The following is a 12,796-nucleotide window of genomic DNA, read 5'->3' as shown; positions in this document are numbered from 1 at the left end:
GTGGGTGCTTTGGGAGGAACAGTTGGAGCAAGGGCTGGAGCGGGGAGGCAGCATTTCTGGCCTTGAAGGAATAGGCCTTGGGTTACTGCTGGTAATCCTGTCTTCCTCTTGTGGGATTAGAGGAGGTCTGAACATGTGGCCGTTTTTGCAATGATATAAAATACAAATTACTATTATAAAAGTATTATGATTTAGAAAAAAAATATTGCTAATACTCCCATTTAATGTATTGCGGAGCAATTTCCTTAATGATACAGGTGTAGACCTGAAAAGCTTTGTTCTGATTACCTAGTGCGACTCTGATAAGAATATACCACAAATGGGATGGCCTTAACAAATAGGAGTTTATTCTATTACAGTTCGGGAGGCTAGAAGTCTGAGTTCAAAGTGCCAGGCTCTAGGGGCTGGGTGAAAGCCCCTTAACCTTGGGCTTCAGCTCTGCCCACTGAAGCTAGAGGCATCTACTGGCTGCTAAGGCTAACAAGCCCAAGGTCAACAAATAAAATGGCACAGCCCCAATGTTACCTAAACCACATGGCAGGCCATTAATTATTAGTCCAATATAAGTCCCAAGGTCGGCAGAGAATGGCAGACTGCTGAACAATGACATGGCTACATGCAGGTCCAAGCATGCCATAAGATAGAGATAATTCCCCAAGGCTTTTGCTTATATACAGGAAGCAGACCACAGTCCCCCCCCATGGCAGCTACTCAGCTGCTCACAGTAGATTCTACCATGGAGCTGATTGCCAGTCTCATCATGGGGAATACTACATCCAGGTACCCAGCCACTCAACCAGGCCCAGCCAAGTTGACACACAAACTGAACTACCACAAGCTTTAATACAGCCTCCTTTGTAAAGAATCACTAACTGATCATCAATGATTTCTACACATTGTACACACTATAATGAGGTCTGGTTGCACAATGGTTAAGGTATTGGTCTGCTAACCAAAGGGTTGGCAGTTCTAACCCACAAGCCACTCCACTGGAGAAAAGATGAGGCAGTTTACTTCTGTAAAGATTTACAGCCTTGGAAACCCTAAGGGAAAGTTCTACTCTGTCCTATTGGGTCATTTTGAGTCAAAATCAACTCAACGGCAGTGCTTTCTTTGTTTTTTAGGAATTCTACCCACCAGCCACTCCTCGGAAGGAAGTATCTACTCCCATAGTGATACTGCCTCGGAAATCCAAGGAGGGGTCGCTATGGGTCTGGTCCAACTTCATGGCACGTAACAATAACAATAACAACAATGAAGATACTCAGGGTGTCCAATTCATATCACCTGTGCAATCTATCACACATTACACACCCAGTTAGGTAGAAGTTGATACTAGTTACTAATATCACAGTGAGGTACCTGACAACCACATTCCTTATTAAATATTGCCTTATTTAATAAAAGGAGTTCTAGTGGTGTAGTGGTTAAAGCATTTAGCTGCTAAAAAAAAAAGGCCCATGGTTCAAACCCACTACATGGCTCCAAGCTGCTGCATGGAAGAAAGATGGGGCAATTCGTTTCTGTAAAGATTCACAGCCTTGGAAACCCAAAGTGGGTCGCTATGAGTCAGAATCGAGTCAATGTCAGTGAGTTTGGGTTTTTTGGTTTTTATTTGATGATGCTGTAACACAGAAAAGATTTTTGTTATTTCCTGGAAACATGAATACCAATATTTACTATCTTTATCTCCTAACTAGTTTTGAATATCAGTAATATTCTCATTCATAAAAAAATGGAAAATAATCTAATATCAAGGCAAGTGTAAGAATGTAAATATAACTAAACATAACTAAAACCGAACCAAACCAAACTCACTGCCATCAAGTTAATTCCAACTCATAGTGACCACCACTGGGTTTCCAAGGCTACAAATCTTTACAGAAGCAAACTGTCTCATCTTTCTTCCATGGAGCAGCTGGTGGGTTCGAACCACTGACCTTTCAGTTAGCAGCCAAATGGTTTAACCACACCACCACCAGAGCACCTTAAAACATAACTAAAGGACACAAAATAAATAGGATGATATATGCCACTAATTCAAGTGCCAATAACTGAAGTGTTCTGGAGACTCTGTGTATAAAAATTATAATTAATTACTAACTTCTATTCTCAAAACATTATTTTAGCCAAGAAACTTTCAGAAACTAATTATTAATTTGCTCAATTAGTTCCAAATTGTCAGATCAATAATGCATAATCAGAACTTGACTTACTTATACAGCCTCAGTTCTACTTCCCACTCAAGACAAGTATCCATGAGGATAAGAAAATACAGTAATTTCTTAAGTGCTTGGACTGTCAAAAAAAAAAGTAGCGAGAGTTAGACTAACTTGTGACATCCCTATGACGACATTAAAAAAAAAAAAAAACATTTTGGGACATATATGCTACATTCAGATTTTATAGATGACAGCTAATTTTGTACACATGGGTCAAACAGTTTTATAAAGTTCTAATTCACGTTCTAAGTATAAGCAATTTAGGAATTAACAAAACAAAATCAAAGAATACCAAAATAATTTAACTGCATTATATGTATTGTTTTATGGAAATATAGAATAAAATCCTTTTATAACTTTAGCAATGGAGTACATGTAAACTATATTTGGAACAGCACATGTTATTTCAACTTTGTTATAAATTTATGATATTTACAAAAACAATGACATGTAGCATATCAGACTTTATGTAATAAATGGTTTCTAAAGATTAGGAAATACACTGGGAGATGAAATCCAAGAAGTCATTATATCCATATAAAATATTTTACCACCAGGAGGAGATTAAATGCAAAATAAATCACATATACTATTTCTAAAGATATCTGTCATCCCAACCACTAGTCCAACTGCAATAACTATTCTTCATGGACTTTATACAATCTGACAAGAGTTTATACTGATAAGCATGTCATAAATCTACAACAAATAAGCAAACTTGCATTTGTTAAGTACTAACCTATTGCTTAGGATTAAAATGGCATAATTTTCTAATTCTCATGGTGAATATACGAGATAAAATTCTATTATCACTATTCACCACTCAAGCATTCCCTTTATTCCTATCTAATAGAAAACCACTTTTAAGAAGACAGAAGTTACATACAAAATACCAGATGTTTTAGAGATGTTTCTGTATGATTTTTTGTTTTGAAAAGCCGCCAAATTATGTATGATGAATGTACTTATCTACCTGCTCAGTACTGCATGATCTATGCTCTGTGCACACACGTTAGCACAAAAGAGGAAAAAAAAATTCTTCAATAGACACTCACTCTCCCAAATATGGTATGTGTGACTAACAGCTGAGAGGAAATGCAACTGAAACTGTGTGGTGAAATTAAAATCCAGGCACAGAGAAAATGCCTGGGTGACAGTATATTTGGATGTGCAAATTTGTGCAGGAATGTAGCCAAATTTTTGGTAATTCCCTCATGATCTTAGATTTATTGATAACAACATTTTTTTTTCCAGTTGTAATGTTACATTTACAGAACATTATTAGAGTTGGAGGATCTGCCTAGGCTTTAAAACAATTAAGCTTAAGGTTTGAATTTACAAATGCATAGCATTTCAAACAATAAAAGAAGCAAAACTGTATAAAAATTAGTATGTTCCACAGAAACTTCTGTATGTAGGGAAAAATATCAGTGACTTAAAGAAAAATAATATAAGATTGCTATTTTGCATGTTATACTATATTTCCCCTGAATATATTCATTCTTTTTAAAATGTTTCCATAAAGTTTTTTTTTGATCATTATATTCTGAAAGCACTTTTAGAAGAGAATTCACATTTTAAAGCATGCTCTTAATATGCTACTTCCAGTATTTGCATGTTCTTAGAAGTAAACTAGGTACTTAACTCCTTTATAAATGATTTAATAACCACATTTGTTTGAAGTCCTTCTTATTGAGCCCTTCTATATCTTCAATGCTGGGGCATATTATGTTATAAAATGAAAGCACAGTTAATCTTCTTTCTAGAGTTTCAATTTTAATATGCGTACACATTAAACACATATACATTCCAAGGTACGAATATCCTATAACCAATTCTAATTGGTTGAAGATAGAAAATAAAGCTGTTGAGTATTCTGAAGAAATGTACAATATTTTACAGGTAGACAGCAATAAAATTAAAATAGACACAACACTTTGTAATTTAGAAAGTGCTTCTATAAAATTCACTGAATCCTCAAAACACCCCACAAGACAGTCATTTCACTTTTCCCATTTTATCAGTAAGAACTTGAGACCCAGAAAAAGTAAGTGATTGAAACAAGTTTACACATGAAATAGAAGAACCAAGATTCAAATCAGGTTCTCACAACTAAACCAAAGCTGCCACTGGGTTTATACATTTCAAGTTCTTTCTTTTAAGTAACCTCATTTGCTCCTAACAACAATCCAATCAGATAGTAATACCAAAAAAACCAAACTCACTGCCGTCGGGTTGACTGGACCCACAGAGACCCCTCCTTGGGTTTCTGAGTCAGTATCTCCACAGAAGTAGATTGCCCAATCTTCCTTCCAAGGAGTAGCTGATGGGTTTGAACCACCAGCCTTCTGGTTAGCAGTCAAATGCCTTAGGGACTATAGCAGCTGATATTTACTGAATTCACATTACGTGGCAGTCTGCATTCAATACTATTATTAACTCACTCACTCCTCAAAATACTCTACAGAGAAAGGTCATATATTGTATTTTACAGACGAGAAAGTGAGGCTCAGAGAAAATAGGTAAATGGCCCTACATCACACAACTAATAGGTAGGGAAATCAGAATTCATACCAAGGACAGCTGGTTCCAGAGCCAATGTTCTTCACTACCACATTCTTTGGCAGTTAACATCGAGCAGCTTGCACGGTCACAGGAAAAACTGCAGAGGAAGAACTAGCAGCATGATTTCTAACTCTTCATCCCAGCTACTTTTCTTTAGTTGAAATAATTAGAATCATAAAATTGAGAAGGGGTTAAAAGTCTCTCAAGGAGCTCTGGTGATGCAGCGCCTAAGGCGTTTGACTGCTAACCAGAAGGCTGGGGGCTCAAACCCACCAGCCACTCTGTGGAAGACGGAGCAATCTACTTCTGTAAAGATTTACCACTTTGACTATGAGCCTGAATCTACTCGAAGGCAGTGGGTTTGGTTTTTTTGGTTTAAAAGTTTCGCAGTCTGTGGTCCTTTAAAGCACAATATGAGCAAGTAACACTGGCAGAGTAGAGGAGAAAAGGAATTCCATCAGCTTAGACAAGGCTTATCTTCTATAAGTCGGAAGCAAAAGACAGCAAGAGGAATGTGAGTAGGGACAAGTATATTTGAGTTCTGGCGTTGTTGTTGTTGGGTGCCATCAAGTTGGTTCCAACTTACGGCAACCTTACGTACAACAGAACAAAATACTGCCTGGTCCTGCACCATCCTCACAATTGCTGCTATGTTTGAGCCCATAGCCACTATGTCAATCCACCTCACTGAGAGTCTTCCTCTTTTTCACTGAGCTTCAACTTTCCCAGTATGATGTTTTTCTACAGAGACAGGTTCCTCCAGATAATATGTCCAAAGTACATAAGACAAAGTCTCACCATCTTTGCTTCTAAGGAACATTCTGGTTGTACTTATTCCACGACAGATTTCTTCATTCTTCTGGCAGTCCATGGTATATTTAATATTTTTTCAACAACCTTATACTTTAAAGGTATCAATTCTTCTTCAGTCTTCCTTATTCACTGTCCAGCTCTCACATGCATGAGGTGAATGAAAATAACATGGCTTGGGTCAGATGCACCTCAGTCCTCAAAGTGACATCTTTGCTCTTGAACACTTTACAAGTTTTACAGCAGATTTCCCCAACTCAGTGTCATTTGATTTTTTGACTGATGCTTCCATGGCAATGATGGCAGATCCAAGTAAAACAAAATCCTTGACAACTTCAATATTTTATCCACTTATCATAATATTGCATTATTAGTCAAACTGTTAAGATTTTGCTTTTATGTTCAGGTATAATCCATACTGAAGGCTGTAATCTTCTATCTTCATCAGTAAGTGCTTCAAGTCTTCGTTACTTTCAGTAAGTAAGATTGTGTCACCTGCATATTGCAGGTTGTTAATGAGTCTTCTTCCAATCCTGATGCCACATTCTTCTTTGTATAGTCCAGCTTCTCAGATTATTTGCTCAACATACAGAATGAATAACTAAAAAAACAAAATTACTGCCATTGAGTCGATTCTGATTCACAGTAAACCCTTCTGGGTTCCAAGGCGGTAAATCTTTATAGAAGTAGATTGCCTCCTCTTCCTTCTGCAGAGTGACTGGCGGGTTTAAACAACCTTCTGGTCAGCAGTAAAATGCTGTAGGCACTATGCCACCAGAGCTCCATTAGACTGAATAAATATGGTAAAACAATACACCTTTCCTGATTTTTAATTAGGTAGTATATCCTTGCTTTGGTCAAATGACTGCCTTTTGATCTATGCACAGGTTCCACATGAGCACAACTAAATATTCTAGAATTCCCATTTTTTACAATGTTATCTATAATTTATTATGATCCACACAGTCAAATGTGTTTGCATAGTCAATAAAACACAGATAAACATGTTTCTGGTATTCTCTGCTTTCAGCCAAGATGCATCTGACATCAGCAATGATATCCCTTGTTCACATCCTCTTCTGAATCCAGCTTGAATTTCTGGCAGTTCCTTGTCGGTACAGTGCTATGACTATTTTTGAATTATCTTCAGAATAATTTTACTTGCATGTGGTATTAAAGATATTGTTCATTAACTTCTAGATTCTGGTGGATCACCTTTCTTTAGGCTCAAATATGGATCTCTTCCAATCATTCCACATCTGGTGTACAGAGTATGGATTTGTGTGAATGAAGAAGGATGACTCTAATTATGGAAATTAGTAAAAGTGTAGCTTAAGACTAATTTATTTTGAAAGAAAATTTAAACCCAATGAAAGATTTAGGAAAGGTGTTATAATGCCCTCAAAAGAACTGATACTTTCCATTCTTGTCAAAAATACCAGCACACAGAAAGAAGTAAAATAAGCACTGAAACAATTTAACTACACATTTATATTTCTCTCTACCCTTTTTCAAACAACTAAAATGGTATTTACATTTTACATTTACATTCTCATTGTTAAAACCTTCATGTTGAGTCGAAATGAAGAGGTGAACATGTCTGAGCACACGGTGCTTCTCAGTTCTCCTAATATGAATGCACAGTGCTGGTTAGTTTACCATAAAGATCTCACTCAGAATTATATTAAAACTGGATAAAATAAATTAAAGGAAATTCCACCCAAATAAACAAACTGAAATGTCTACCTAAACCTAAAGTACAAGTTTAAACTACAATCTGCAGCAAATATGGAAAAACTAATCACAGCAGAGACCAAAGATAATAATAGCAGGATGCTAGTAAGAGGCACTTTTAAAAAACATGTAAAAAAGAAAGAAAAATAACCCTAATGGAATTTGTTCTCTTATTACACAAAATAAACTAGGTCATTGAGATAGGCTTGCCTTAATTCATTTCAATTTCAGTTTTATTTTGTCAAACCATAAATTCCCATGGAAATACCATAGACACGTGCCACAATACTGGGAACATCTAACATTTCAGTAAAAGTATTTTTGCATAAGTTTGACAAAATAAAAAGATCATAGTGAGGTTCCTCCCAGTTATTTTTTGCTTATATCAACAGCTATTTTATGATTATGATTTATCTCTGTATAAACTCAATGTGTAAAATACATTACATGACTCCATAGACGACTTAATGAAAAACACCAAGTAAAGGTTGGAACTGTACACAAAAACACTAAAATCAAGCTGAACTTCCTAGAATATAGCAATAATTATTATTACTTTTAAATATGCCTCGGTGAATTACATTCAAGTTTAACTGTCATTGAAATATGATTCAACTAAGCTATAACCTATTTTTCCTCAAAAACAAAAGAGAATTATGCCAATTGTAAAACTAGTATTTGTCTATTCCAGGATCCCTTCGAAAGTTATTTCACACAAGAAATGAAGGCAAAACACAATTAGTGACAAAAACCTTTAAAATACAGTTATTTATGCTACTGCTCATAGGACAAATAGAATTATAATTTATTAAATAATAACAATTATGTTTGTTCCTTTATTTTTACAGTGTACTAACCAAGAACCATTCAGAAAGGAAATAACCTCAATATGTAATATGATACCTAAGTCTACAATTCAATTATAAATATATGACGTTTTTGTAAGTAGAACAGAACCAATAATCAACATGACAAGTAGAAAATTAACATATATGTGGTTGAAAATACCCACCCCTAGCAGAAAGCTTTTTGGTGTTGATAATTTTGGCAGCAAATTCTTGTCCAGAAGGGATTTTCATACATCTTCTCACCACTGAGAATGCCCCCCTGAAAACCAATAATTAGCAAGTCATCAATATAATCAACTTTGACACTCTATCAAAAAAAAAGCAACAATCTGAGCAATTTTTATTGATTTTAGTGGATTGTCAAATATCAGTGCACTACAGTAGTATCCAGAAAATAAACAATTTTTTCCTGGAAATCCAGACCTTCTTCAATGTTGAAGAAAAAAAGTAAATTTTGTTTAAGCAGGAGCCCACATAATTAATCAACAAAATGAAAGGAACTGCCAATTATGACGGATCTTGTTTGCATGTGGAATCTGAAAACATTTTACAAATTCACACACAGCACCAAATGCTCTAAGAAAACCCTGCAAAGAACAGAGCTGAGAAGCAGCAAAAATTTGCTCCCTATTTCATTAGGTAGGGGAGGAAAATAAAGTGGCTCCAAGTAAGTAAATATGGAGATTGTTTTCATTAAAATATAAAGCTAAAGCACATTTGTGTAGTTTAACAAATTTGGTATGGTGATTTCTCTGTGTCCTATTTTGGTCTGGGGGAGGGGAGAGATTTGAATTAAGCTGCTCTTTCGACATATTCTCCCATGTTTTAACATGACACAACAAATAAGGGTATAGTTTTCATTACACTTAAAACAAATTTACATTTCCTTTCATTCAACTGTATAAACTAGCTGCAGACACAAAGACGTTCTCCTCTCATAAGTAATAGTCGAAACCAGCGATAGAGGAATTGGGTTTGATGCTACATAAATCAACATTCACGACTCTGCCCCTAGGTCCCTTTACACAGGTCCTCGGTATGTCTCCTGCCCCCTTCCTCAACAAACCCAAGTACTTCTGCCAGTCGGGTGTACGAGGTCATTTTATACAAAGCTACGCTACCCTTGGGAAGCGCTCTCTGGGTAACCAGAGGGCTTTTCCACCGCCGGTAAAAATAAATCCTCCCAGAGAACACGAAGATGCACACGTAAATCCTGAGAAGGATGATGGTGTGCGAGTAATCTCGTGCAAATAGTAATAGTGAATATGGGGCAAGGGGTTAAGTTCCGTTGGGTGGCTCTTTTCCTGTACAGAACTACTAGATGCAAAATAGACTCTACGCCAAGTTGAACTTTCGGCATCAATAAATATGGCACCGTCTGTGGCAATGAGTTCTGATCTGTACACGGGTCTTACCGCCGACACGCCGGCTAAGCCCAAGGCATCTCTATTTACAGAAAACATGATCTATGTTGCATTTTACATGGATTCTTGTTTCCTCTACACACGCGCGCGCGCGCGCATACACACTTCTCAGGATGACAGCTACAACTGCAGAGATCGTAAATTCACGAAGTCTCTCGGTGAGACAGGGTGGAAGCAGAAGGTGGTCTGAGGACTAAGAGAATAGGTCACAATCACCTTCTCTACCTCTTCCCCTTCCCAAGGCAGCTAGAGCTGACAAACCATAGGCTCTCCTCCCTGTACCCTGGTCCCCCAAACTCCCTCGCCCCTAGGTGGAGGCTGGTGGGTTGAGGGCAACGCGACCCGCCCTCTGCTGGAAAGGGGACATGCGATGCCGGGCAAAGGCGCTTACTTTCCGAGCTCCTCGAAAAGCTGATACTCGTCTGTGAACCTGGTGCAGGTTGTGGTCGAAGCCATCCTCAGTCTGGGCTATGCCCCTGGCTGGAAGCGTGGTAGTCGAGACGCTAGCAGACTCCCGGCTTCCCTGGGACTGGCCCGGCGGCGCTGTCACCTAGGGCCGCCCTCACTTTTCCCGTCCGAAAGTAGCTCGCTTGGGAGGGAGTGTGCTCAGGGGCGGGGCGGGAGGGAAGATGACCAGAAAGAGTGGCGTGGGATCGCCCCCCCACGGTCAGCCGATTTTACTTCTCCTCCGGGTCTGGCTTCTTTCTTCTTCTCTGAACTCTCCACCCGACCTGTTTCCAGCCCCTCTACCCAAATGCTGAGGGCAAAGAACTCAAGAAGAGGGTCCTGGAAAATGGGAAAACAGCCGGGAACCAGGAGAGAGACGCGAGCAGTTGCGAAACGTTCCGCACCAGATAGGAGGGGTAGAGGCGGAGGGGAGGGAGCCCGAGGGGGCGGGGGCGGAGTGCCGAGGCCGCTGAGCCCGGAGCGGACCGCTGGAGCCCAGCTGCAGCTGTCAACTGGCGCGGGGCGCGCAGGGCCCGGCCGAGCGTGCGAGTCTAGGGCTGACTTCTCTCCCGTGGGAAGTGGCGCCACTTGCGGGACCCAGCACCTCGGCGGCCTTGCGCTCTCAAACCAGCCCGCGCGGCTTAGAGGTGGCGTGGAGAGAAAAAGAGCTCTTGGCTCGGGTGCAACGTCGTCGGCCTTAGCAAGGCCTCCGCCTCTTCCTCAGCACCTCCTTCCGCCGCTTGATCCCAAGCCCCCTCCTCGTTGGTCCCACACCTCCCTCTAGCGACTCCAACCCTTCCTTTAGTGTAGAGCTCGGTCTCACATTCTCGTGTACACCGGTCTAGGAAGAGACCAGGTGGGTGGAGGATATGCGGGGGAGAAGACTGGAAAGGGCTTAGGTGAAGGAGGCGATATGTCAAAATTGCCCATTTGAAACCCGCAGAAAGGCTGCTGCCCACCTCCGGGACTAACGTAGCAGGAGAACGCGAGGCAATTTGTGAACAGCCCGGGGCAACCTCCAAGGGTCCCGGAGGCCCCTGGCCTGTTTTGAGAACCTAACATTAGTGACCACTCCCCACCGATTCTGGGACCGCGGCTCCCGGTGAAAGGCCGAGGAACACAACCACTTGATGTCGGTGTCGCTCAGTGTTGATACAAGGCAAGAACGGATGTGGGCAGCTGACTGCTTCCAGAGAAGGTTCCCAGCTTCCCACAGCCTTCCTCACAGCCGTGGTAGGGTCCCACCCCAGCGGAAGCCGCATTTGCCGCGCCGCCAGCTCCCAGGCGCCGACGCGGGTATTCTCCCTCCCCCGCAGCCCCATTAGCAAGGGGAGACGCCAGCCCGCGAGCCACGTTTCACTACTTTTATGACTGCAACCTCATTCTCCCCCTTCTCTGCCGTTTTTCAGGCTGGATTGCTTAGGGCTTAGCAGTCCCCACAGGCCATTGCTTCGGCCAAGCATGTTGGTAGAAAGTAAAAAAAAAAAAAAAAAAACTCCACCACTCAGCCACACCTTTCCTTCTCTTCTGAGTAACTCTGTAACCTCAGTAAATTCTGATAGTAAGGGACGTTATCGCGAGATTTGCCCCTCTAACGGAGACAGCGGGGGGGCGGGGAAGTAGAAAGGTTGGATATCGGTCACGCGACCCAGTGGGGGGTGACGTCACTCACCTCACAAGAACAAGTCTAGCTTGTTTCGCTTTGCAAAGGGAAAAAAAAAGGAAAAGAGGTCACATGTGCTTTGCTTTCTTGCGCTAAAGTCTGGACCACCGGGTCGCAGTTTAATGTACTTGGTAAATGGGTATTTGAAAAACCACTTAACAGTTCGAGTATACGTCCTACAGCATTTTCACATGTCATTGTTAAAGTAAATACGAGGGGAAAAAATCATGCATTACATTTAAAAATAAATTGTTGGTGATTGCTAAAACAACACTTGGGCCTTCCTTCCAGCCCTGTGTATTAAGTATACAGTTGCAAATTTAGAGGTGATCACCAAACGAGTTATGAACACTTTTTTTGAAATTGGTGCCTTTTGTTCTTAAAAACGGGCAATAAAAACCTTGCAATTCCATTGCTGATTTGATTTTTACAGCTGGAGAGGATGCAAAAGATAATTTGCAGATACAGGAAATCTCAGGCATACAATGGTTGTTACTTGCTCCCAGGGGCTGCTATTAATCAGTTACCTTGCCCAGGGACACATCTAATCTTTAGCTTCTCTAATTTCCTGCTGGGAGCTCTGGTAGCATAGTGGCTAAGGCACTTAACTGTTAACCAGAAGGCTGGCGGTTTAAACCCACCAGCCACTCCTCGGAAGAAAGGTTGGGCAATCTACTTCCGTAGTGATACTGTCTCGGAAACCCAAGAAGGGGTCGTTCTCGGAAACCCAAGAAGGGGTCGTTATGAGTCGGGTCTGACTTGATGGCACACAACAACAACAACAATTTCCTGCTAACAGAACGCAATTTTATCAATAGTTGAGTTTCTTGAGAATTATTCAAAATGTTCGTAATTGTTAAAGCTATAACGAAATTAAAGTTAGTATGTGTATTAGGGGAAAATTCACATCCAAACAGATTTCATAGAGACACTTTCATTAAGCTTTGGACAGAATGAAGACAATCATCCTGGATGAGAGGAACCTCACCCTGAGAAAGCGGAATGGAGTACCCCCCATCACAGCCATGTGGGTGTTGTTGTTGTTGTTGTGTGCCATCAAGTCAGACCGACTCATAGCGACCC

The 12,796-nt window shown here is 40.4% G+C and overlaps 1 protein-coding gene across 1 annotated transcript in view; it reads right to left on the bottom strand.

Moving 5' to 3' along the window:
- Positions 1-10,059, bottom strand: part of CAMK2D (calcium/calmodulin dependent protein kinase II delta) — a 521,252-nt gene extending 511,193 nt beyond the window's left edge. Inside the window, exons 1-2 of the mRNA XM_042780929.1 lie at positions 9,995-10,059; positions 8,344-8,438 (exon numbers count right to left, since the gene is read on the bottom strand). Coding sequence (XP_042636863.1) covers positions 8,344-8,438; positions 9,995-10,059 — 160 coding nt within the window. The remainder of the gene's footprint in view (positions 1-8,343; positions 8,439-9,994) is intronic.
- Positions 10,060-12,796: the final 2,737 nt, after the last annotated feature.

The sequence above is a fragment of the Orycteropus afer genome, unplaced genomic scaffold, assembly GCF_000298275.1.
Source record: "Orycteropus afer afer isolate SDZICR_OR568_19922 unplaced genomic scaffold, OryAfe1.0 scaffold00071, whole genome shotgun sequence".
Classification (NCBI taxonomy): domain Eukaryota; kingdom Metazoa; phylum Chordata; class Mammalia; order Tubulidentata; family Orycteropodidae; genus Orycteropus; species Orycteropus afer.
The sequence above is the reverse complement of the archived record's forward strand: the minus strand, read 5'-3'. Positions and strand labels throughout refer to the sequence as shown.